At 53.2% G+C, this 23,894-nt stretch overlaps 13 protein-coding genes across 13 annotated transcripts; 7 read left to right on the top strand and 6 right to left on the bottom strand.

Moving 5' to 3' along the window:
- The first annotated feature begins 12 nt into the window (after nt 1-12).
- Nucleotides 13-2,179, top strand: LY79DRAFT_553648 (uncharacterized protein). Its single transcript, XM_060557793.1, has 3 exons — nt 13-1,014; nt 1,070-1,359; nt 1,432-2,179. The coding sequence occupies exons 1-3, from the start codon at nt 61-63 to the stop codon at nt 2,045-2,047; spliced, it is 1,860 nt and encodes a 619-aa protein (XP_060414409.1). The 5' UTR covers nt 13-60; the 3' UTR covers nt 2,048-2,179.
- LY79DRAFT_553646 (zinc-binding dehydrogenase) lies at nt 2,180-3,344 on the bottom strand. Its single transcript, XM_060557792.1, has one exon. The coding sequence runs from the start codon at nt 3,213-3,215 to the stop codon at nt 2,268-2,270; it is 948 nt and encodes a 315-aa protein (XP_060414408.1). The 5' UTR covers nt 3,216-3,344; the 3' UTR covers nt 2,180-2,267.
- A 1,247-nt stretch (nt 3,345-4,591) lies between these two features.
- LY79DRAFT_686477 (uncharacterized protein) lies at nt 4,592-5,044 on the bottom strand (the record flags this gene model as incomplete). Its single annotated transcript, XM_060564658.1, has 1 exon — nt 4,592-5,044. A coding segment is annotated over one exon (453 nt), but the record flags the coding sequence as incomplete, so codon positions are not given.
- A 942-nt stretch (nt 5,045-5,986) lies between these two features.
- LY79DRAFT_196568 (uncharacterized protein) lies at nt 5,987-6,660 on the bottom strand. Its single transcript, XM_060551428.1, has one exon. The coding sequence runs from the start codon at nt 6,564-6,566 to the stop codon at nt 6,084-6,086; it is 483 nt and encodes a 160-aa protein (XP_060414406.1). The 5' UTR covers nt 6,567-6,660; the 3' UTR covers nt 5,987-6,083.
- Nucleotide 6,661: 1 nt separating this feature from the next.
- LY79DRAFT_196567 (uncharacterized protein) lies at nt 6,662-7,347 on the bottom strand. Its single transcript, XM_060551427.1, has one exon. The coding sequence runs from the start codon at nt 7,171-7,173 to the stop codon at nt 6,751-6,753; it is 423 nt and encodes a 140-aa protein (XP_060414405.1). The 5' UTR covers nt 7,174-7,347; the 3' UTR covers nt 6,662-6,750.
- LY79DRAFT_196566 (uncharacterized protein) lies at nt 7,348-8,939 on the bottom strand. The gene is made up of 2 exons (XM_060551426.1): nt 8,007-8,939; nt 7,348-7,955 (listed from the first exon to the last, which is right to left on the bottom strand). Exons 1-2 carry the CDS (start codon nt 8,683-8,685, stop codon nt 7,522-7,524), a joined length of 1,113 nt encoding a protein of 370 aa, XP_060414404.1. The 5' UTR covers nt 8,686-8,939; the 3' UTR covers nt 7,348-7,521.
- Nucleotides 8,940-9,117: 178 nt separating this feature from the next.
- On the top strand, nt 9,118-11,015 carry LY79DRAFT_196502 (homoserine O-acetyltransferase). Its single transcript, XM_060551425.1, has one exon. The coding sequence runs from the start codon at nt 9,231-9,233 to the stop codon at nt 10,788-10,790; it is 1,560 nt and encodes a 519-aa protein (XP_060414403.1). The 5' UTR covers nt 9,118-9,230; the 3' UTR covers nt 10,791-11,015.
- On the top strand, nt 11,011-12,670 carry LY79DRAFT_553642 (NUDIX domain-containing protein). Its single transcript, XM_060557791.1, has 2 exons — nt 11,011-11,469; nt 11,525-12,670. Exons 1-2 carry the CDS (start codon nt 11,245-11,247, stop codon nt 12,260-12,262), a joined length of 963 nt encoding a protein of 320 aa, XP_060414402.1. The 5' UTR covers nt 11,011-11,244; the 3' UTR covers nt 12,263-12,670.
- Nucleotides 12,318-13,076, bottom strand: LY79DRAFT_669640 (NUDIX domain-containing protein; the record flags this gene model as incomplete). The annotated part of the gene is made up of 3 exons (XM_060563674.1): nt 12,318-12,556; nt 12,648-12,981; nt 13,047-13,076. The coding sequence occupies 3 exons, from the start codon at nt 13,074-13,076 to the stop codon at nt 12,318-12,320; spliced, it is 603 nt and encodes a 200-aa protein (XP_060414401.1).
- A 1,078-nt stretch (nt 13,077-14,154) lies between these two features.
- On the top strand, nt 14,155-15,965 carry LY79DRAFT_515146 (ATP synthase F0; the record flags this gene model as incomplete). The annotated part of the gene is made up of 6 exons (XM_060554686.1): nt 14,155-14,476; nt 14,531-14,644; nt 14,693-14,825; nt 14,884-15,310; nt 15,385-15,589; nt 15,682-15,965. 6 exons carry the CDS (start codon nt 14,155-14,157, stop codon nt 15,963-15,965), a joined length of 1,485 nt encoding a protein of 494 aa, XP_060414400.1.
- A 1,029-nt stretch (nt 15,966-16,994) lies between these two features.
- Nucleotides 16,995-18,643, top strand: LY79DRAFT_579655 (Sir2 family protein; the record flags this gene model as incomplete). Its single annotated transcript, XM_060560042.1, has 2 exons — nt 16,995-17,148; nt 17,214-18,643. 2 exons carry the CDS (start codon nt 16,995-16,997, stop codon nt 18,641-18,643), a joined length of 1,584 nt encoding a protein of 527 aa, XP_060414399.1.
- Nucleotides 18,644-19,379: 736 nt separating this feature from the next.
- On the top strand, nt 19,380-20,221 carry LY79DRAFT_196447 (uncharacterized protein). The gene has a single exon (XM_060551424.1). It carries the CDS (start codon nt 19,582-19,584, stop codon nt 20,071-20,073), a length of 492 nt encoding a protein of 163 aa, XP_060414398.1. The 5' UTR covers nt 19,380-19,581; the 3' UTR covers nt 20,074-20,221.
- A 148-nt stretch (nt 20,222-20,369) lies between these two features.
- Nucleotides 20,370-21,866, top strand: LY79DRAFT_590159 (uncharacterized protein; the record flags this gene model as incomplete). The annotated part of the gene is made up of 1 exon (XM_060561114.1): nt 20,370-21,866. The coding sequence occupies one exon, from the start codon at nt 20,370-20,372 to the stop codon at nt 21,864-21,866; it is 1,497 nt and encodes a 498-aa protein (XP_060414397.1).
- Nucleotides 21,867-23,894: the final 2,028 nt, after the last annotated feature.

The following is a 23,894-nucleotide window of genomic DNA, read 5'->3' as shown; positions in this document are numbered from 1 at the left end:
CACCAGAAATCCCGAACCCTTCCTAATCACAAGCTCACCAATTGATTACCGTCGACCATCATGAACACTAACGGCGTTCCATCACACCGGAACGGCGGAGCTACGCGCTCTCCCTTGGCTTGTCTGCCTTGTCGCTCACGCCATCTGAAATGTGACGGGCAGAAACCTCAGTGCAACCGCTGCGTCAGTGCCTCTACGGAATGCAAATATGCTCCATCGCGCCGGGGCGGTCTGGATCGCGCCGCACTCGCAGAGCGACGCAAGCGCCTTGCGGCAGCAAGTAACGATACATCAGTCGATAGCTCCAGGTCTCAATCCAGAGTGAGCATCGAGCCGACCCTGGAACCCGGATCCCGGCCTGCTAATGACAGCTTCACCCATGGCCCGAGTTCACTCGATGACACCAACCTCGGGAGTGACAACCCTGCTCCGACGGTATCAAGCATCGTTCCACAGAGACAACTTGACAACGTCGACAGTGACCCTCTGATCAGCTCTTATTACAAATGTTTCCACAACTTCCATCCGTTTCTGGTCCCTCGATGGCACTTTTTAAGGTCATGTCGGGACCCGAGCCGGCAGACTAGTTTGAGACCTCTCATTGCTGTCATGCGCCTGGTTGGAAATGTCTACGTTGCCCGAGAATGGTCGATTCCGCTCAGAGATGACTTGGAAAACTCCTTCTCCCAATCAAACCAAGCATGCCCAGTCATGGTGCAGTGCCGACTATTGTACTCCGTGATGCTGTTCTGGTATGACTACAAAGTTGAGGCCAAGGAGCAAATAGGCTGTGCAGTCCGCCTGGCACTTGACATGGAGATGTTTCAACAAGAGTTCGCAGGGGCTCACGGAGGCGGGGATCCTGTCCTGACTGAGAGCTGGAGACGAACGTGGTGGGAGCTATATATCATCGATGCATATTACGCCGGAACCTTGGGCACCATGAACTTTATGGTTGTGGATATCGAAGCCACTGTCGAGCTGCCCTGTGAAGAGTCGGAATACGAATCCGGAGTAAGTTACAACATGGCACTCAGACGGAACGATGTTTAAACTTACCGGAGGACAGGAAATCCCCGAGCCAAAGACACTCGAGGATTTTGACTGCCGCGAATTCGCTTCCGAAGACATCTCATTCTCCTCATTCGCCTACCTCATCACTGCCGTAAGATGTGCGGCGTTGGCGATCTCCACAACTTCCAAGGTCGCCAGTAGAGAAGATTCGGCACAAATCATCCAGAATGCCGACTCAATCATCGAAGGATGGTCGCTTCTACTACCTCGAGACCGCAAACAGGTTATGACGAAAACTGGAGAAATCGACGAGCTCTTGTTCCAGGCACACTTGGTCACAAATGTGTGAGTCATCTCTCTTTTGACTTCTGCTCCTTCAAGTTAAATGGACGTAAATTTTTGATGCCGGTCTTGTAGCGCGACTATTGGGTTACATAGGCCGCTGTCGGACCTTCGATTCAACCCCGTGGAGAACGTCTCCAGCTGCGCCAGAAAACCACCCGAGGAGACCACCAAGCCAGAACTCGTTAACATCCATACCGTTAGAGTCTTGCGATCAGTGGAGGCACAAATCCGTCTGTTGGCGCTACCGGTCCGACCATTTCACCACTCGCCTTTCGTCACCTGTATGACCAGTGAAGGGACGCTGGCATTGTTATCTGCTTGCAACTTTTTACTCAGAGGTAAGGAGTTGTCCATCGCACGTGACCAGATTCGGATGTCGATTGGCTGCCTCAAGACGTTGGGCGAAATATGGCCAAGAACAGCAAGAAATTTGCAGGAGATCCAGACCATTGCCCGACATGTGTTGAGGGTGGGTTCCAAGGCGACGAGCACCAGCAACACCCCTAAGTCGTGCGGCGTGCCGAGTCTGTCCGCGAGCGGGGGAGAGATTGGCTCTCAGACTGAGCCGCCAACGAACGAAAGCGACGTATTTTCTTCCTTCGGCTCAATGGACGATGTTTGTGGATGGTACAGCCTTAAGGATCTTGGTCCTCAATTTGAAGAATGGATGGGAAATGACCTTGTCTAGACGACAACTAATCAATCTTGAAGGACAATGGACAGACAAAATCTCATATCAATAGCTCTATTTGGACTTTTTCTACATACCTAGGGAAATTGATAGAAAGTCCATCATCGCGAACGAGATACAATGCCAATGAAAATATGCTATAATATGCTATGAACAAAGCTGTTCATCGGATATCAAGCTCTCATATTCTAGAGCCCAATCCTGAAGTAGTCATAAATTACAAGAAACAAATCACAGCCTTCTTCTCTCGACCTCGTTGTCTTGCATACGCCCAAGCCTTCTCTGCTTCCTCATAGCCGAATGACTTCACCATCAAGGGCCTGAGCGAGCCGGTATCGATCATTTCTGAAGCTTGACGAAGTCGCTCGGCATTAGGAGCCACGATGAAGTATTTGTACCGCACATAAGGTCGACTGGAAGCCTCGTCAGGCCGAAGATCCTGAAATGCCCAGGAGGGAGGCGGGTCTCCAACAGTGACGATCAACCCGTCCTCTTTCACAGTCTCCCAAGATTTCTTCAAGACTGTTCCACCGACAGTATCGAAGACGACATCCACGGCGTCGACCTTTGACTCCCAGCCAGTTGAGGCGTAGTCGATCACCTCGTCAGCGCCAAGATTCCGCAAAGCATCGTGGTTTTTATACGAAGCCAAGGCGATTGCGTGGCTATCGACAAGCCGGGCGACCAGCTGGACACCGATTCTGCCCACCGCGCCTGAAGCTCCCGTGATAAGAACCCTCATGCCGGGTCTGACCTTCCCATGATCCAGGATTGCCTCGAATGTAGTCAGAAGCGGGATCGGGAGCGCTGCCGCTTCGAGATGGGAGATGGACGCAGGCTTGGGAGCAACCTCGTTTTCAGAGCAGATGGCGTACTCGGCGTGGCATTGCCCACGATCTGCCTCGGTGAAGGCAAAGACTTCTTGTCCGATCACCAGAGATCCGCGATACTCTGGGCCAAGTTCGGATATGGTTCCGGATAGTTCGTGCCCTGGTATCCGAAAAGGAGTCTCGTAAAGCTCGGGCCATAGGATCTCGTCGCCGGTGACGCCGGCGGCAGTGACTTGTATCAAGATGTCTGATTTTTGAAGTGCAGGCTTGGGCAAAGATTGATTCAAGAATATTTCCGGTGATGCCTTACTTCCTAGAACCTGGATGGCCCTCATTTTGGAAAGTAGTATCTTGTTGGCGTGTTGAAATACCTAGCTCAATTTCGTTTTCGTGCTTCCGTGTTAGTGCTTTGTTTGTTAAAATCAAGATGGTAAAGTTCTCCAGGCGCTCGTAACTGAATAATTTGGGGAAAAGCTTCGGTTTTGTACATCACTTCAATGCGATTTGTCAATCTCGGGGCCTCATTGCGAGCAACTCTCCCTGGATACCCGATTGTCAGTACCAGGAATGGCAATGCCGACGGGTACCCGGGTATCCACACGTCTGCCAACGGATACCCGAACCTGGCTACGCGCTCTCGGGTCTTTCGACTCGGGTACAAATGTGAGTAATCACGTCTAGTCAGCCCGGCTGTACGCATCGTAATGCCGGCCTTCGGTTTTGTTGTTTTTGATAGTATCAGAGTCCGAGCCCACATAACCATCCATAGGGCCAAGCGATGCGGTTTCTTGGTCTGACTGTAGGAAATACCCTCATGTCGAACAGAACCAAAGAGGCGATGTCTATGTTCGCTATCTTTGGTGTAACAGATCCCGTTTATCCCTAATACGAAGCCCTGAAAGGCTGATTTCTTGCTCCAAGGAAAAAAAAAAAAGGGGGGGGGGGGGGGGGGCAACGAGTCCTCCAATGCATCTTTTGCTGCTGATTACAAATTGTAAACAGATGTAACACGCCTCTGTCTGCCATGGATTGTACTTGATATGCCTCATTGGGGCATTGCAGGCCTTGTTGACATGGAGGCCTCCATGTAGTTAAGGGGCTTGGTTGGGAGCATGCCATCCCAGACACAGGCAGTCTGGTCATCAAGGAACACCATTCATTGTATCACCCAGCCACGGCTATTAAAATGCCAGGATACAGGCGCCAGAAAGACCCCGCTCCTCAAGAATGGGAACTACTCGGGAAACTTGATCTGCCTTCGTCCTGCTATCCTAATAACCGTGCTGGCGAATATATGGTTACCTTACACCAGCTCTACCAACACAAGAGATGTGGTAACCTTTTCAAAACCCCTCAATTACACTCAATATGCGTCTAGTTCTGAGGAAGGCCGTGGCGTCGCGGGTTCGAGGAACCTTGCCGGTGCAAGGCTTAGCCGGCGCCCCAGCCTTGAGCTCTCATCGCAAGCCTTCTCGTCCAAAATCAACCGAACCATTTCCCGAGATAACACAACTTGCAAGGAGGACCACCAAAAACAGTTGCTGGCTGGCTGGGGCCAGAAGTCCCAGCTTCGGGCTACAGATCCTCGCAGCACTCTCCCACCATTGCCAAGATATCCCAATACAGCGGCCAAGTTGGCCTCATTCCCGTTCTGCCTGCCCATGATGATATCCACGAAGATGTCTTCGACCTGCGACCCGGGTACAACTTCCTCCAGAACGAACTGAACACGCACTGGGCCAGGCCGGGCGCCCACTTCCTTGAGGAAAGCGAGGCTGCCCAGCACTCGCAGTTCAGAAACTTCATTGTTGACGGTTGTCCTAACAACACCGCTATCCGCCGGTACTAGCAAGCTATTAACGCTTTCTTGCGTGCCATCTTGGCAGCTATCCACGTTACCTGCAGCCAACCAGCCAGGGCGCCGGAAATCATCTCGCTCCGAGTCGACAACACCCCTTACGGCGGGCCCCGCAACATCTTGGTGCGAAAAGGCCTCGTGTCTCTCTACACATTCTACCACAAGGGCCTCCGGAACCGCAAAGAATACAGACTGATCCACCGCTTCCTCCCGCCCTCCCTCGGCCGACTCATCGCCTACTACCTCTGGCTCGTGCGGCCATTTATTATCTCGCTGTCTGCCGCAGCTGCAGTCGTAGACGGTTAGGGTTAGGCTTAGTGTGGCACAAACAGAACGCGCAGCAGATGAAGGGATCGTACACTCGCGGAGAGTGGAGGCCGGAGGATCTTGTGAGGATGAGCTTCAATGTAGCCGATCGGTGAGAGCAGGCAGGATCAGGGGGTCTGCCCCCCTATACTCCAGTGGACAAACAGTGTTCGGTAGTGCATCGACAGCCTGTTGGAGCAGTGTACACGGAAGAGGAGCTTGTGTTGGATGACGGAGACATTGATTTTTAGAGTACATGGTAGAGTGAATAGACTAGAGTCGTGAGAAATTGATTGAATTGAAATGGAAACGGCGAAAATGTGTGACTAGGTGTAGTTTGAGTAATGAAATGGTGAATGCACTGTTGGAGTTCTGGCTTGTTAAAGTGATTGCATCGTGGTGAATTAAAGTGACTGGACGGAATTGGACTTGTAATAAGAGTGACTTAGGTGAAATGGATTAAATGTGATGTGACTGATTGACAATGGTATTAATCCCCCATTCTCTTTGTGACATGAGGGTATGGCCGCAGGCCATGACACCGGAGCGAAGCGTAGGTAGTTCAAAGCTGTCCTAGACAGTGATTGGCAATCGGGTGTGAATAGCCTCTTATCTTGGATCAAGTGAATGGAGCGACAATCGTCAGAAACGCATGGAACAGGGTGACAATAAACCCAGACGGCAGCACCGAGGGACGAGGTGCGGACAGAGGGAGCAGAGCGACCGGCCCCATTAGACACCACTTGGCGAACGAAGGCGTTTACGCCTAAGTTGAGCCGTCTTATAATTTGTCTTGGCAAGATAGCGCCCACAGGGCGAAAAGCAGAGTCCCCAAACGGTTTCATCTAGCTTTACATCCGAATAACTAGATATCTTCACCATGGAAGCTGACTGCGAGTTTTCAGTGTAGATGTCAAGCCCGTTTTCGAACGCGGCTGCCAAGTAGACATTGTCAGAACTCCAGCAAAGCGCAGCAGTTAGATACCCGAAAATATCAAGCGAATTTGTCTTTGGCAAGGGCATCGACGTTGAATGTCTCCTATTGCCCTTGCTCCAAACCTTGACGAGGAAGTTCCTGGTTTGATGGATTTGTTGCCACGCTATGGCGGCAAAACATGAAATGGAACTCCATGGCCGGACTTGGCGGCGAAAATCTGATCGCATTGTTCTTCATGATAAGGTCGGTATCAAAAATTTTGACTACTGCGCGGTACTCAAGTAGACCGATGTACTTTCTGTCCAATGGAAAGTGGCAGCTTGGTAAGAACATGGCTTTCGTGAAACGATCCAGTTTCCGCGGTGCCATAGACAGTCCACTTTGTGTGGGAAATAATGGACCAATTGGATTCATGACCGGCTTTTGATGCTGCTTGTGAGTTGGCTCATCCAATGAGCACAATTTGACACCGAGATAACACTCTGAGAGACTATCAAGGGGATCAGGTGGCTTGCTATTGTCCAACGTGCGAATTGGATCAGAGGAGGTTTCCCCGATTGCTCTTATTGGCGTACAGATGGCCATGAGCAAATTCCCTGGAAAAAATATGAAAGTGTGCTGGAAACTCTTGATCCGGAGGTGGCGTGATTGTTCTCAGCTGGTCCCCAGACTCGGCATCATACAAAGCAATTTCATCTTCGGTGGTGTAGAAGCCGATGAGTTTTTCATCCTCTGAGAACTGCACATTATGACGTGCATGAGCTTCTCGCTACGACTTGTGCATGGGACGCAGTTCTGTACGAGCTATTCTTGTGACACCAATTTTTTTTTTTAAAGACGTCCATGCGAACCTTTTCGGAATGTAACAATGTTGTTGAGACTTGTTGTTGAAAACCCAGGCGTGTAGGACCGAGTCCCAATCGCTCTCAGTCTCAGGCTTTGTAAGTAACCACTCCGGTAACTCTGATAAAAAAGACTGCTTGACGACAGAGTTTTCAGGCGAAAATACGATTGCTGAAGAGTAGACCTGGCAAGGAGCGATGCTAATGACGTGGCTGTGCTTGAAGAAGAATCTTCTTGCATCTCGAACGAATGCCGTTGCCTTCTTAGCATCAGATTCCGGGCTACCGACGAGATCTTGCAACATAAGAACTGCACCGACGACTTCTTTCCTCTTCCCCAGCCAGCTCATAGCCTTCAACTAATGCACGAAGTAACGCGTCAGGAACTTATGGACTTGAAATATAAGGCGCAGTTACTGCTTTGTTCCATCTGCAGAATGGCCAACAAGGCAACTTGCTGATCCGGGCGGTTGGAAATGCGTTTGTACGAGGCTGCGGACTGTCAGATAACTGTACCCGAAACAGCCCAACAGGTTTACCACAAGCCGGGATTGGGACGGTTGTGGAGACCAGATCTTAACTCATTCAACTTACGCATCATTTCCATCGTTGTTTAATCGTCATTCATACAGTGCATTAGGGGAGTGTTGTGCATTCTTCTCGGCGGAAGAAAAGTCAAGTACAGCAAAACCCACGGCTCACACCGCCCAGTAAATCTCGACCTTCACACTCTCAATGTGGTTGGCCCAGCCACCAAACCGCGCCTTGCCCCATACCGTGATCACATCGCCCAGCTTCAGACTGCGCACGAACTTGCCAGTTCCAGTGCCCCTACCGCGACCCATCTCAACCAGCTGGTCGGCTTTGGGTGAATTGGGGTGGATATCGTCAGACCAGGACCAGACGACCTCGTGGTTCAGGAATAGTCTATGCGCAGTCTTGTTGTTTTGGATCTTGAGGTTCTCGAGCGGATGCATGTGATGGTGGTAGGCAAGTTCCCCATGGGGCAGCTGTTCGACGGGGGGGTATATCGACTGCAGGCCGCACGTGCAAAGGGTCGGCTCTTCACCGTCAGATATGTTCTCGGATTGTAATTCCTGGGCCGGGGCAGACGCCTTGCAAGAACCGTCGCCTAGGTCGTCAGTACACCCTTCGGATCTCTTTGGATATAGTTCTTGCTTACATTTCCGATCCTTGTCGAACTTCTCCAGACCCGCCTCAAACCACGACCAGGATCCGCGGTAGGTTTCTTTGTCGGCGACGCCACCGCCCCAGCCCTGGTCTCTGCTTCGAATCTTGAAGACGATCTTGCGGACGGGGTTGGTCAGCATGGGCGGTCGCTCCATCGATCCTGTAAAGTATTCTCTTGGGGCCTCGGAGGTCATCTCGGTGGGGCTTGACATGGGTTCGAGCAGGGTTAAACTGCGGAGGGGCTCGGTAACGGGGGACCCGTCACCCGACTTGGGTGGGAGAGGGGCGGTCTTGAACGCTGCGCCGACTTTCTTGAAGTCGCGGAAGCCGATCGGTGGGCATCTCAAGAGAAGCTTGTTCTCTTCGGGTGTAGTGCCGACGACACGAAGATTGGTAGATATGCTGGCCTCCGAGTGCGCCCAATATTCGGCTTCGTCGATGATGATATCCATGATTTCCGGCGGTAACGTGGATGCCTTCTCCAGCATGATCCTAACAACAACAACGTCGATGGGAGTGGGCTTATAGTTGCCTGGCTCTTGGGGCACCCGCTCAGGTTCGGGATTCTGCAAGTCGGACTGCATGTTGCCGACGACTTTGGCAATGATAGCACCGGCTGCGATCGCCGCAAAGGTTCCGACGTATTGATGCAGGGAGGAGAAAAGCGACATGTGTGCGAAGCAGGTACCGTGGGTATCTGTTAAATCGCGTGGAAAGAGGGGTAAGAGAAGTTGGCTCGTAGGGATATCACAGTGCTGCTCAATCGTTACGTGGGGAGGCGACGTCAGTTCAGGTATCGGGCAATATTTAGTTCATGGTCGGTGCACGGAGGACTGGGCCACCGAGCTTATGTGTATTCGTATCACTATCCGTACCTGTGACTACAAGTGAATAGGAGGTACCAACTGCGTGTCTTTAAATTGACGTCAGTGGGGAAGTGGATCGACCCATGGTGGGGTTCTTGGAAGTCAAGACCGAAATAGGTAGCCTGATAACACACCTCTGCTTTATCGATAAGAGAAACAGTGCTTGTCATCACGTGAGATTACACCATCGACAGCCACCGACAGCCGACGACGGGGCCTTTGCCGCTATAGCTCCGGCAGCTTACAAACCAGTTGCCGATGGGACGGCCTAGATATTCCTGTTACAGGTGCCCCCCCGAGATACAATCTTGGCCTTTTTTTTTTTACAGCTGCGATTGTTAATCCCAGCCATGAAGTGTCAAAGACTAGCCTCGGTGGCCCTTCGCCAGGCCCGCGCACCAGTTTCGCGCGTACAAGTTCCCTCCGCATATCGGAGTCCCAACAACGCTGCAGCGACGCATCTCGGCAGCCGTCAACACGCCCGCCGATTCACCTCGAAACCGGCCCGCAAGGCTTCCAACAGCCCCGGCGATGCCTCGAACCCCGCTATGGCGTTCCCGTGTCTGGACGCTTTGGAGAACCGATCTGCGACCCTCGAGGCGAGATACGAGTCGAGCGGTCCCGAGCCCTCTTACACGGCCGGCGCGACGGAAACATACCACTGCAAGGACCCCTTGCTGCTTGACTGGGGCGGCGTCCTACCCGAATTCGAGATCGCATACGAGTCCTGGGGCAATATGAATGCCGACAGGTCGAATGCCATACTGCTTCACACCGGCCTCTCGGCCTCATCACATGCGCATTCGACCGAGAGTAATCCCGAGCCTGGCTGGTGGGAAAAGTTCATCGGCCCGGGACTGGCCTTGGATACCGACAAATACTACGTTATCTGCACAAACGTCATCGGCGGCTGCTACGGATCGACGGGGCCGAGCAGCATCGACCCTGCGGACGGCCAGCGGTATGCGACCAGGTTCCCAATCCTCACCATGGAGGACATGGTGCGCGCACAGTTCCGCCTTCTTGACGGGTTAGGGGTCAATAAACTATATGCCAGTGTTGGATCCAGCATGGGTGGCATGCAATCTCTAGCTGCTGGCGTCCTCTTTCCCAACCGCGTTGGCAGAATCGTGTCTATTAGCGGTTGCGCTAGGAGTCACCCGTACAGTATTGCGATGCGCCATACCCAACGGCAGGTGTTGATGATGGATCCCAATTGGAATCGAGGCTTTTACTACGGTAGAGTGCCGCCTCACGCTGGCATGAAACTCGCGCGAGAGATTGCGACGGTCACATATCGGTCGGGTCCGGAATGGGAGCAACGTTTTGGCAGGCGGAGGGCGGATCCCAGCAAGCCCCCTGCGCTATGCCCTGACTTTTTGATCGAGACTTATCTGGATCACGCGGGTGAGAAGTTTTGTTTGACATATGATCCAAATAGTCTGCTATATGTCAGCAAGGCTATGGATCTGTTTGACCTTGGACGCGAAAACCAGATGGCTGCCAGCGCGAGAAGAGCAGAGCGCGAGAAGCTCATGCAGTCCGGAGTCGGCCCTACGCGCAACGATGCAGCCTGTAGCCTCACTCTCCCTGAGAAGCCATATGAGGAGCAGCCTGAGTCCAACGGCGGTGCCTCGGACCAGCCTGGCGAAGTGTCTTCCAGGCCGCCCGAAGACCTCATCGCAGGCCTGGCACCCCTGAGAGATACCCCGGCTCTCGTCATCGGAGTGGCCAGCGACATCCTCTTTCCGGCTTGGCAGCAGAGGGAAGTCGCGGAGGCTCTGAAGCTCGCGGGCAACAGGAATGTTGCGCACCTTGAGCTGAGCGAGGAGATGAGTTTCTTTGGCCACGACACGTTTCTGTTGGATTTGAAGAACATCGGTGGAAACCTAAAAAACTTTCTTGAATGAACGGACAGCAGATTGCCGGCGCTTGGATGAACTTTGGCACGACTAGTAGCCGTGAAGCGGCTGTAAACTCTATGGAATCGAAGGCAACTGATTGCAGGATAATGCGTGTGCATCACATCAATCGCATATTAGCTGTATACAGCATTTGGGCAGAGAAAAAGATACCTCACGATTTTGATTTAGCATCGAAATAAAAGAATTCATTCCAAGGCATTTACGTTGATGCCCACTAGCAATGTTGAAGATGCTGGGTAGGTATCTAGGCAGAAGTGCAGGTTTGTTCAGCAGAGTCGCTCCGAGGCAGTGCTTGGCGCTTGGGTGCTTTGGTGCCTACCTGCCTGCTGGAAACCACCGAACGACCTCATTGGCCTGACGTCAATTTTGGCACTTACATCCACGCTAGGTTTACCACGAGGTTGACTGACTTCATGCGCGTCTCGTGAAAAAAAGAGAGATGACAATCGCCGCGCTCTGGTTCCGCCAAGTGGTTACAAATACTACCCGAAAGCCGATGATTTACTGCTTGCAACCTCGTGCTTTCCAATTCTGCACCTCGCCTTCTCACTCTTCCCTGACCCCCCGCACAATGTCAACCATCACGTTGAAAGACAGCGGCCTGCAGGTCAAGCTGCCCGATGGCCTATCGGAAGACCATTTGCTGGCTTTCAAGCCGTTCAACGTAAGATGAAGTCTTCAGCCGACATTCTCTAGGTACTGGCTAATATAGCCACCAGAACTGGGTCAAGGGCCTCACTAGATCTCTGGACCTACAAGCCAAGAGCAAACATCACCCGTTCCACCTGGACCCGTACCAGCTGCGCGCCGTCACGGTCCAAGCTTTCGATTTGTTTGGCTCCGGCCGCGTCGGCTTCCTGAAAGCCACTGCCGACGTGAAGAACGGGGCTGGAGAGGGACTCCCGGCCAGTGTCTTCCTCCGCGGCCCCAGCGTGGGGATGCTCGTCATGCTTATCCCTGACGACGCGCCGTTCGATAGCGACGAGCGCTACGTTGTTCTGACCGTCCAGCCGCGTGTGCCCGTCGGCAGCCTGTCGTTTGTGGAGCTGCCCGCGGGCATGGTCGACGACAGCGGCAGCTTCGCGGGCGCGGCGGCCAAGGAAATTAAAGAAGAGCTGGACCTGGATATCCACGAGTCGGAACTCACCTGTCTCAGCGAGCTCGCCGGAGCAGGGAGATCAGCGGGTAATGAGGCCGGCGAGGGTCTGGCGGAGGCCGTGTACCCCTCGGCGGGTGGGTGTGACGAGTTCGTCACGCTGTACAGTCACGAGAAGAGGATCCCGCGCGGGCAGCTGAGTGACTGGACCGGGAAGCTGACGGGGTTACGGGATCACGGCGAGAAGATCACGCTGAAGCTGGTGGCCATGAAGGATCTCTGGCGCGAGGGCGCGAGGGACGCGAAATGCCTTGCTGCGCTGGCCCTGTGGGAGGGTCTAAGGCGCGAGGGCAAGTTGTGAAATGGACGACATGGTAACCGCAAAAATTTGAGGGACGTGAGACACCAAAGCGGCATTACAGCTTGAATTTCTTGGCTAGTTCGATGCCTTCAGCTATGGTCCCTACGCGGGCGTCGATGGCGTAGCCCTCGGCTTCAAAGCGGACACACTCGTCCCAAAAGTTGGCCAGGGGCACAGTAAAGACCTCGATGAACTCGCCTTCTTCCAGCTCGGCTTTGGGGTTTTGGTTCTCAGGGAGAGAGGTGTCGATTGTGACGTGTATCATGCGGAGGTTCGTGTTGCAGAAGCCAGGGTCTAGGGGGGGATGGCCGCAAAGTTAGCACAAGAGCCGCGCGGTAACAGCAAAGCCTATCAGCTGAGAAATGGGAAAGAAAGAAAAACGCACCATTGAACATGATGGGCGTCGTCTCGGACGCTTTCCCAACGTAGCCAGTCTCCTCCTTGAGCTCGCGCACGGCGGCCTCCTCGGCAGTCTCGCCCTCGTCGACCAACCCCGCGGGGACTTCGATGGTGACCTTGTCGATGGGCGGCCGGAACTGCTTCTGCAAGATAATCTCGGGCCCCGTGGGCTTCTCGAGGATCGCGACGATGCCGACGCCGTCGATCTCGCCGTTCTTGGGCCGCGTGCGGCGCTCGGCGGATTCCCAGGTGCGAGCCTGACCGTTCTGGTCCTCGTAGTTGATCTTGACGAGCTTGATCCAACGAGCCTCATCCTCAGACTATTATGACTCACGGGTTAGTTCAAATACATATTGTGGAAGGAAACAGGTGGAAGGGGTATCACCAGAGGGCTGGTCTTGGTCACTGCAGCCATTGTGTGGTGAGGCGTCCCGTTATCGTTATTGTGTTGAAGGTCAGTGCAGTGGACTGGCGGGGTAGCTCCGTCGCATACGCAGCGCGTTTGCTGTTCATTACCCCGCGGCCCTCGGCTTAGTCATAAAAATACAGATCCAAATCAGCCAAGATGACGGGTTGAGCCGCTGCCATTGATCGAACACCTGCCAGCGTGACAACGCCAAACACGAATAAGCTATGGGGCTGACATACCAATTCCCAACTACTCGGCATCCTTGTTCGGATCCGACGCGTGATCGTGACCGGTAACTAGCCGCTGATATGCATACAGTCGGAGATTAAGACGAGCGCCCTTTTGGTTGGTTCTTCTCTCAGGACCTGAGTGCCGAGGCCAGCTATCTGGGACGAAGGTTACTTCTGAGCCTTAGATCTTGAGAACAAAGTTTCTTAGACCATGTGTCTGGGACGAAGAAGACGAGATGGCGCGGCATACCGAGTCGTGACTAAGGAAATGTCGACTACAACGGTGTGCGTCGTCACCAGAACGCTCCTGTCATTAGCGCCAGCAGAATGGCAACGGGGGAAGTGGCCTCTGACACTGCGTTCGAAGCGCATAATCATTTGTACGCTTCGTACGGATATATGGTTCGGATTACCGACAACTCGGGAGCAACCACATCCCATGGCCGGTTAGCATGCTGGCCGGGGATGTCGTTGCAACATTGCGATAAGCGGAGCCAAGAGCGGAAGAATCGTCCACAGCGTTTAACTCACCGACGCTACGCTGACTCGCACTTGCCAGCGTACGGTTGTCGGCACAAGGGTTGGCCAGCTCGTCTTGAAGATTTGCAGGGACCTATGATTAGATAGGCAATATGAAGCTCCTAAATCCTCTTTTGGGGGGGGGGGAGCTGGCAGCAGATACAAATGTCTCGCCCCAGTTCGTCTCCGTAAGTTGAGACCGTGCTAAATATGCAATCTCTCCTTCTCAAGGAGTGTTTTCAAGCCACTCTCTCTAGTTAGGTTCAGGCAAAAATACTCTAGCGTTTCCAGATCTCTTGCTAATTGCAGGCGCCAAGACGAAACAAGTTTGCAAAATGGCGGCCGACGAAGAAGGGACGAGACCCGAGGAGGATGCGCCGCTTCTGACCCACGATCTGCCTTCTACCGTTGCGCCGACGAGAGCTTATCAAGTCAAGATCATCGGCCTAGCAATGGTCTTTATTCTTATCGGCGAGATCGGTGCATACCTCCAGATTCCACCGACGTTCCAGCTGATGGAGGAGATCATCTGTCACAAGCACTATCCAGGTCACATCATCTCACAAAGCGTCCACGACAATGTTTGCAAGTCAGCAGAGGTCCAAGGAGAGCTCGCCATGATCAAGGGCTGGCAAACCTCATTCGGCAGCATACCGCGTGAGTCTAAACCCTCAATTCTGCCTGATAGAACCATGTTGATCTTGAACACAGCACTGCTCACGGCTATCCCCTACGGCGTCATTGCTGATAAGTATGGGCGCCGGCCCGTTTTATCACTAGCCATGTTGGGCATCATGCTAGAGTTCACGTGGAGGCTACAGCCGCGTGGGTCGTCATCGCCAGCCACCCGGAAACATTGCTAATCGATGCCAGTCCTGTGGCCCGACGTCTTGCCCCTCTGGACCGTGTGGTTTGGTTCTGCGTTCCAGTTTATCGGTGGAGGTGCAGGAATGGCTGCGGCCATGGTCTGGACAATGGTTTCCGATGTGGTCCCTGTTTCGAACTTGTATGATCATGTGGCCCACCACCCACGTCGTGATGGTAACGGGACTGACACTTCATAGGACAAAGGTTTACTTCAGGATCGGAGCAGTCGCGCTCGGTGGACAACTCTTCGTCGCCCCCCTCAGTGCCTATCTGCAAGTCAAGAGCCCATGGATGCCTCTCGCAATTGGCAACATTCTCTTGATTATTGGAACGTGTCTGCCGCCGTTCATTCCCGAGACGCTCGAGCTGCGCCGGGCCGCTGATGAGGAGTTCGAGCAGACCCTCCACCGGCCCGAGCATGGCACGAAGGATCAGCACACAGTAATGGAGCAAATCATGGTTGCGTTCAGAAACGACATGGGCCACATCTATAACTTTATAATCAAATCTCGGAGGGTGATTCCTCTGGTGGCTGGCTTCAACTTGACGCTTATCGTTAAGTATGTCAAGGAGGAGATAATGTCGCAGTACGTCCATAACTTGTTTGGTTGGTCCTGGGCAAAGGTGAATACACACTCTCTTCAGATGTTTGATGTTGTACTGGTAGCAAGCCTCATGCGAACGATGAGTAAAAATAGGCCACCCTCGTCTCGACTGTAGCGGTAATCGCCCGCATCATCATGCTGCTTGCCATCCTCCCGGTGGCGGGCTGGTATATCACGAAGCGTACGGCCGTGCATCCTCTTACCCGAGACCTTTGGCTCGTCCGGATGACCGGTATCCTCCTGTCTCTCGGTTGCTTCATGGTCGCAGTCGCATACACACCCTGGTTTTTTGTTATCGGTATGCGTGTCCCCTTTGTTACATCCATTTTCGTTTCTCCCCGCCGCAGCCCTACTTCCTCGACAGAGACCTACCGACTGACACAAGTCCAGCCCTCATCATCTTCTCCTTCGGCGTCTCTTATGCCAACCTCTGCCGAGCGGTGCTCAACGCCGTCGTGGAGCCACACACGATCGGCACGCTCAACACAGCCATCAGCTGGATGGAGCAGATGAGTATGCTCGTTTCAGCGCCCATCATCTCCGGCTTGCTGAGGGCTGGAAACGCGGTAGGAGGTGTGTGGATTGGGCTGCCGTATATGGCGGCGACGATGATGTCCATTAGTGGTACTGTGCTCGTCTTTTTGTATCGTTTGCCTGGAGACCAGCTCTTTTGAATTCTCGTGCGTCAATCAGCCGGAAGGAGGTTTATAGGACATTATCTCGTACTTTGACGGACAAATTTTAATACTATTGTGGTTCAATTGACGCGACCCCCGTCATAATAAATATTAGAAAGCGCTATCTTGGAGTATTGCCAGTCACAAGCAGGGCATGAAGACATGGGTGGGCATCGCTGGTATAATAGGTGAAGCAACAGGAGTTATAGTGTTGAGTACTGGGCATGATACTTATACTGTGTTCTTCCGACTGAGCTGCTATAATTGTGTACCCCTGGGAACTTAAGAGGGACCGCCTTAACTACGTACCTTAGTGAAGCTGTCCCATCATGCAACTGCATGCCGGATGGACATCATCTAAATGGATCTCGGTATTCAAGTCGCAAGCAGTGTTGGTCTACACGGCTCCCTTCGCCTCCGTTCCTCTCGAGGTCGAATGCATATTGCCTTAGACTGATGCTTAGTCGTCGGCCTATGCGATGTGACGACTTGATGATGGCAGCCTCGGGGTCAAGTAACAGAGAGGGGACGAGTCGTCCAATGAAGAGTTGCTGAAGCCCCAGCGCTCTAGAAACCTCTGGCTGATTATTCCCGGGCCCGATAAGGGCGGCGATAAGAGCTCCAAGGGTGCCGATGGCGGGGGTGGGGTGTCGCAGCATGATGTAACACACACAATGTGGTGGACCAACGCCTTATTTTAGTTTTTTAGTTCACGGCTGGTAGGACTCTCAAGGCAGAGAGTCAGGTTAGCTGCTCCCAACTCCATCACCACCACCTGCGTTTCTATCTGTAGGCAACAGTATTCCTACCTAGACATACATCACACTGCACTTATCGAGGACATCTCTCTGTTACTCTGTTTCGAGACCACACAACAGTAACGACAGGCGCATCAAGAATCTTACCTCCCTCTATCAACCCCCTCCTCACGTCGACTCCACCACCACCGGTTCGCCCATCATAGGCCGCCGACGCCGCGTCAAGCACCCCCAGGGCCGGCCCAACTCGAACCGCCCGGGCAAGAAGATGGGTAACGAAGAGTCCACCATGCTGGACGAGAGCGTCCAACCCAAGACGCTGCAGGGGCGCACCCTCGAAGCTGTCGCCGATTACATCAAGTCCGGCAAGGTCCAGAAGATTGCCGTCATGACTGGCGCCGGGATTTCTACCGCCGCAGGCAGTATGCCTCCCCCCTTTTCTTCTTCTGTCCTTTGTGAGAGACGGACCGAGCCTAACAGCTTCCAGTTCCCGACTTCAGATCCCCCGGAACTGGCCTCTACGCCAACCTCGCGCGCCTGAACCTCCCCTACGCCGAGGCCGTCTTCGACATTTCGTATTTCCGCAAGCACCCCGAACCCTTTTACTACCTCGCAAAGGAGCTCTACCCGGGCAAATTCTACCCTACCGTCTCCCACGCCTTCATCGCCCTGCTCGCCAAGAAGGGTCTGCTGCAGATGAACTTCACGCAGAACATCGACTGCCTCGAGAGACGTGCCGGCGTCCCCGATGACAAGGTCATCGAGGCCCACGGCAGTTTCGCCACGCAGCGCTGCATCGATTGCGGCGCAGCGTTCCCCGCCGACCGCATGCAGAAGCACGTTCAGGATGAGGTCGTCCCCAAATGCGACACTTGTGGCGGGCTTGTGAAACCGGACATTGTCTTCTTCGGCGAGGCCCTGCCGGAGTCGTTCCGGAACAACACCCATCTTCCCGCCATGGCCGACCTCATCATCGTCCTGGGCACCAGCCTTTCGGTCTACCCCTTTGCGGGTCTGGCCGAGGCGTCGCGGTCTGGAATCCCTCGTTTGTTGCTGAACAGGGAGCGTGTGGGGCAGATGGGTCGGAGAGCCGACGACGTCGTCGAGCTGGGTACCTGCGATGCCGGAGTGAGGAAGCTTGCCATCCTGCTCGGCTGGGGCGACGAGTTGGAGGACCTTTGGCGTAGCATCGTCGGCGAGAAGGAGGCCGCGAGACAGCTCGCATCGGCCGCGAACGAGGGCGAGGCCGACCTCGAGGAGGAGATCCGCAGGGTCACTGAGGGCGTCGATACCGCCCTAAAGCTGGACGACGACAAGAAAGCTACCAATAAACCCGCTCAGAATCCGTTGGAAGAATCAGATCAAGTAGAATTCTCGCCTAGGCCGAACGACGAAATCCACACCGAGAATTCGAAGAAGAGTGACCCCAAAGGTGCCGCTTCCCGGATGTCCAAGGCTCTCGAGGGCGAGGCAGAGATCGGTACGGATATCAAAGACGACCGGGGTCGCGAGGGGAGGATCATCGATGGTTCCCAGGGCGCGCCCCAAGACGCGAAGGACTTCCGCATCGAGGCCAAGAAGAAGATCCAGCTTGCGATGCAAGGGATGGCCACCCCGCTCGACGAGATCGCCGTCGTGTTCGATTCCAAGGCGCCCGTCGCCGAGATGAAAGGAGAGGACCCCAAAACCCAGGACGAGCTCACGGGCGTGTCGCGATACGAACAGAAACCCGCTCCGGGTACCGATGTCGACGCCGAGGGGTACTTCCCCCCTCCGAAGGAAGCGAGCAGTCTCGAGTCTCGGGTCCCCAAGACGGCTTCGACGGCACAGGCGCAAAGTACAACCGAAAAGAAAGAAGAACCGTCATCATTGACGGGGCCAGAGGAGAAGTCACCATCGGACCGCACGGAGCCATAGTAACGCATCGCCATCACTCAGCATCTTCCCTTGACCTTGACTTGGGCATCACGATTCATTCCCTCTCCATCGTTCACGACAATAGTCGGTCTTCCTTCGTTCACCTGACTTATACCCACAATGCATCGGCTTCACCACAACTTATATCTCATTCGCTGCATTCGTCACGGAAAGGTTTCACAAAATCCTCATAACGTTTCATAGCGTTTCCCTTTGCATTCGTTCGATCTTGCCTCATGACAAGATGGTTCCCCGATCACGTAATGACGATAACCACGAATTGAGTGTCATGCCCAAAACTTTCATCTGTAGACATGGTAAACACACCGTACACAGTGTGACTATATGGCAGTCTGAAATGATTGGTATTGAAAAACTTCGGTTGGCGGACCGCCAATGGAGATGAGAGCTGTGATGTTTCATCCGGACTCTGAATTCACTTAGTAGCTCATTCAGCAAGTGTCTGAACAGGGAAACTGACTTTTTTGTTGTTGTTACAACCGTTATCAAAAAAGCCTCCCGTCCAAAGTGCATGCACCCCCTTGCGGCTACTATGCATATGCAGCACGATTGCAGTCAGGGTTCGACTATTAACTTCTTACCGGGCAGTTCCTTAGTCCGACTATTCCACCTCTATTCCGACTGGTGTTCAAATGTACTCCGTACGTGGACAAGATACTCAGTCGGTACCAGACTTGGCCGTAAGGGGCCTCTCTGGCCGTGCACGGCCGCAGGCCACGCCCCCACAAATGATCGGGGAGGGGACAAATCGTTATTGGGAAACTTGTAGGCTGTGCATGGCTCCTTAGACTAGGACAAACATGCCAAGAAAGGTGTGTGGCTTACAGCTGGGCCGGGACATACGATAGAGACGTCCGTACTCATCAGGACAGTCGACGACGCCATAATTCACTGGAGAAGTGTTCATCCGAACTAGCATGCCAACATTCGGGCGAGAGAGATGGATGGCGCCCAGGCCTTTTCTACATAACAGTGGAATCGTTGGCCGATGCCTAACGAGTAACTGTGCAAGCTTCGGTCCGGCTCTCCTGACAGGACCCAATGACGTAGGAACGAGCCAGTATTCGGGAGGGGGGTTCAGTCCTCTCGTGTTTGTAAAACTTATGCAGAGGGGCAAACATAACATACCCATGATGGACGACGGTGGGACGGAGACAAACAAAGCGGACATGCCCTGGCCGCTGCGGGGATTACCCACCGCACCCACCCGCCCTGCACCATTTTCCCCTCCAAACCAGTGTTCGTCCCGTGTCGGAAATAGCAGCCAATGTACGGATAGAGTTTTCGATAGCCTGAGCGGTGGGGTCCAGGTGCGAGCTCGCGAGACTGTTGTGCAGGCTATCACGATAACACGCTGCGGAAACTACACAAACTTTCTGAAGCCAAGCCGACAGGGGAGGAGGAGCTGAGTTTAGGGGCGGAACTTTGGAATTGTCGCTTGTCCGCGGCTTCCCTTCATACTGTAGACTTGACACTGGCGTCTGCTGACTTACGGTTCTTTTGCACTTGTGCCCGCATCAACGGATTTTGGTGTGTCAAAACGAAACTACTGCATGCCGTTGCCGCCCTCCGGATATAAGAATAGCTTCGCAGCTTTCTCTATTTCGACAAAGTCCATCTTATCGACGTGCACCTCTTTTGCTCCCACGTTTGCTTATTGTCATCTTGGACCCACCCTTCTCGCTCGACAGGGCTTCACGGCGCCATGATCACCACCCATGAAGCAAAGCGCCAGGTCATCATCGTCGGCGGTGGCATCACGGGCCTCACCTTGGCTCTGATGCTGCAGAACATCGGCGTCGACTATGTACTTCTCGAGGCGTACGACACGGTGACGCCGAACGTCGGGGCCAGCATCGGCCTCTGGCCCAATGGCCTGCGGATTCTCGAGCAGCTAGGCTGCTACCAAGACATTCTGGCCAAAGCACAAACATCCGAGGTAACAATCTGTCGGAACGCCGCCTCTGGAAAGCGCATCATGACCCGCTATTCGAAGGATCTCATGCTAAAACGGCACGGGTACCCGAGCATATTCATGGAACGGCATGGGTTGCTCTGCGTGTTGTATGAGCACTTGAAAGACAAGGATAGGATAATCCTCAACAAGAAGGTGAAACGGGTGGAGTCCCAGGAGGGAAGTGCTCTGGTCTACACCACGGACGGATCTGTCTTTGAAGGGCAGATCGTCGTAGGCGCGGACGGCGTGCGCAGCACCATCAGGAAGGAGATGTGGAGGAACGCGGACGACAACGGCGACTCGGCCGCCATCCCCGCGCGCGACAGAGGCACCGTCCCCTGCGAGCACGCCTGCATCTTCGGCACGGCCAAGCCGACGCCCGGCATTGCGCCCGGCGACGTCATCGGCGCGAGCGGCGACGGCACCCTGGCCGGCTGCATGGGCGGGGCCGGCGCCGAGGTGTTCGTCTTCTGGTTCTGGACGCTGCCCGCATCGCAGCGTTCGTGCCCCATCGACGACATCCCGCGGTTCGGCGACGAGGACAAGCGGCGCGAACTTGCGCGCAGCGCCGACGCAATCGTCGCCGACAACGGGCTGCGCTTCCGCACCATCGCCGACAACCTCGAGCACAGCGGCGTCACGGCGCTGCCGCACTTTGTGATGCGGCGGTGGCACTACGGGCGGATCATCATCCTCGGCGACGCGGCGCACAAGTTCAATCCCCTCGTCGGCCAAGGGGGCAACAGCTGCATCGAGTCGTGCGCCTCGCTCGTCAATGCCCTGCGGGACGGGGGCCTCGTCGGCGGCGCATCCTGGGCGCTGCCCGAGCTGGCTGAGGCGTTCACCGCCGTCGAGCGCCAGCGCGTCGCCCGTGTCGAGTACATGGTGAATAAGAGCCAGGACGCCATGCGCGCGTCCGCCTGGGACACTCTGAAGGACCGCCTGCTGTTCGAGTACATCATGCCCCTCCTGCCGACTTCCCTGTGGCTCAATTACTACAGCGAGCTTATCACTGGCGGCTTGAGCTTGAAGGGCTTCGCCGCCCTCTCGTCTACCCACGAGTGGCCTTACAGTGACGAAAAGGGTGCGGAGGACAAGGGTTCTGCGCTGGCCAGAACCACCAAAGTCGTCGCATTGCCTATCGCCGCGATTACTGCTGCATTTTTACTGACAAAAGTGCTCCACAAGGAAAATGTGATTGGGAGCTCGTCTATTTTGTCGCGCATTATGGAACAGGTCTCCTAGTAGGGTTATTTATCGCCTGTGGTACCGCAACGTAACCGGTGCCGGTCTAAAGATTGCATTTTTAGTAATTAACTAAGTTAGCTTTACTGTCTTTGTTTACAGTGTTATCCTACTAACTAACTTAGCGAAGCTGCAGTAACAGTATAAAGAGTCTTATGCAAAGCGTATCCTATGGAATTACGGAGTACAGAGGTAGGGATTCTGAAGTACGCTTGTTGTTAGCTGCAGTCTTGTGTTCCTTGTTGTGACGCTTCGTCTCTTTACGTAGATGAAGTCTGCTGGTGGCCTGTAGGGGGACGACTACATGACTATCTTTGCCGCAGTAATTGGTCCTAACTCCCCTCGGTAACCTCTTCTAATGTTACCTAACAGGTCTTTCTCATCACTCTGACCGCAGTCTACCTGCACATTACCAGCATTGGTTTCTGTTGGTATCACAGGCGTGATATCCGATCGGGTCATTTTGGTGAAGCAGTAGGTTAATTCTGGTTGTATCTAGTTGCTTAAGGGGTAAAAAAGGGGGAAGCTCGTAATACACGAACTGCCTTGGATATAACCTTGAGAGTACGGCGAAATCCCTATAATGCTAATGGCCAGGAAAAGCCGGCAATTTCCTAGCATTCCTGGCTGGGGCTAGGAGTGGCTAGGGCCACTCCTGTGCCACTTACTTCTTGGGTTTCTGATGAGTTGTTCTAACATAAGTGTTAACAGTAGACGCTAGCATCTTGCGGATGTTGTTACGTTACGTGTACTGGTAGCAGTCACTCCTGACGTGTTGTCTTGTGTGCCAGAAGTCACGCTATAATCTACAGACAGACAACAGCCAGCTTGTCCTGTATACAGGGCTGGCTTAGTCTTGCGCATTCACAGAATGAGCGGGTCTAATGTGACGCCCTTCGTATTGATTGCGTTTCTATTCTTTCTGTCTATAGACAGGTACAAAGTCTGCTATCACTATACAATCTTGAGCTAAACCAATCAAACTGTTTAATACTAGTGGCTAGTAGTGGCGATACATGTGTCTGCGCTACATCGTGCTGGGTGAATTGTACCGGAAGTTCTGACTTGGTCCTAGTGACATTTCTCGTCAAATAGCTAAGGACATGTTGGGCCTCCACACTCTGTGGGAGGAACTTCGGCGCAGCAGGGGAATCCGTGGTTGTCGCAGCCTCCACTGCAGTCCTTCAAGTAGGTTAGTATGACTTACGATGCCTAAAGTTTTCCAAGTGGGAGTCTGAATTCTTACAGCGCAGGGTCCAAGAGTACCTCGTGCGTAACTAGCGCAGCCTAACACAGGCACAGGTTCCGGAGAAGTCACACCAAGCTGCACAAGGCACGCAGTAGTGAGGATAAGGAGAACTTTTGAAGAAACCATTTTAGTTGAGACTAGTGTAGTGAAGTTGATTGTGAGGGAAAAGAAATCTGCTAAGAAGCTGCACAACTGAGCCTAATATATAGTAGAGGTTTACATGTAGGGAAACTGTACAATAACCACGACTCAGGTGTAAAACAATTTCTGTCTGAGGGTTTATTAACTATAAACCTAGAGTCTTAAATAAGCTATTAATAGTTTAGATTAGTAGTGTTGGTACTACCTTCTATATTAACTAGTACTAGGCCAAAGTCTTACCATAACATCTGGCCAAAGTTTAACCCCCTCATTAGGTTGAGAGTCTCGCGTACGTGGGTCACAACTCTACACTACCTGTTAGGCAGATTTTACTTACTATCACTATCACTAAAACTACTTATAATTACTGTTAATCACTATTGGTATCTCTATTACTCTTACTACCTGTATTAGAAACCTATATGTTTTATAAATATTAGGGAGTACTACAGTCTTTTATTTCTAAGTTGAAGGGTATATAATAGATAGTAATAGAAAGGCATAGAAGATGTAGCCTGATTATGTTAGCTGTAGGGCGTAACAATAAAGGGGACCCTCTACATGACTTTATGTAACATGTCTTATGATACTCCACAAGCTATACTTTGCGTATATGCCGCATCTGTACTCAGTAAAAC

The sequence above is a fragment of the Colletotrichum navitas genome (assembly GCF_030913465.1).
Source record: "Colletotrichum navitas strain CBS 125086 chromosome Unknown LY79scaffold_28, whole genome shotgun sequence".
Classification (NCBI taxonomy): domain Eukaryota; kingdom Fungi; phylum Ascomycota; class Sordariomycetes; order Glomerellales; family Glomerellaceae; genus Colletotrichum; species Colletotrichum navitas.
This window is presented reverse-complemented; position numbering and strand designations above follow the sequence as displayed.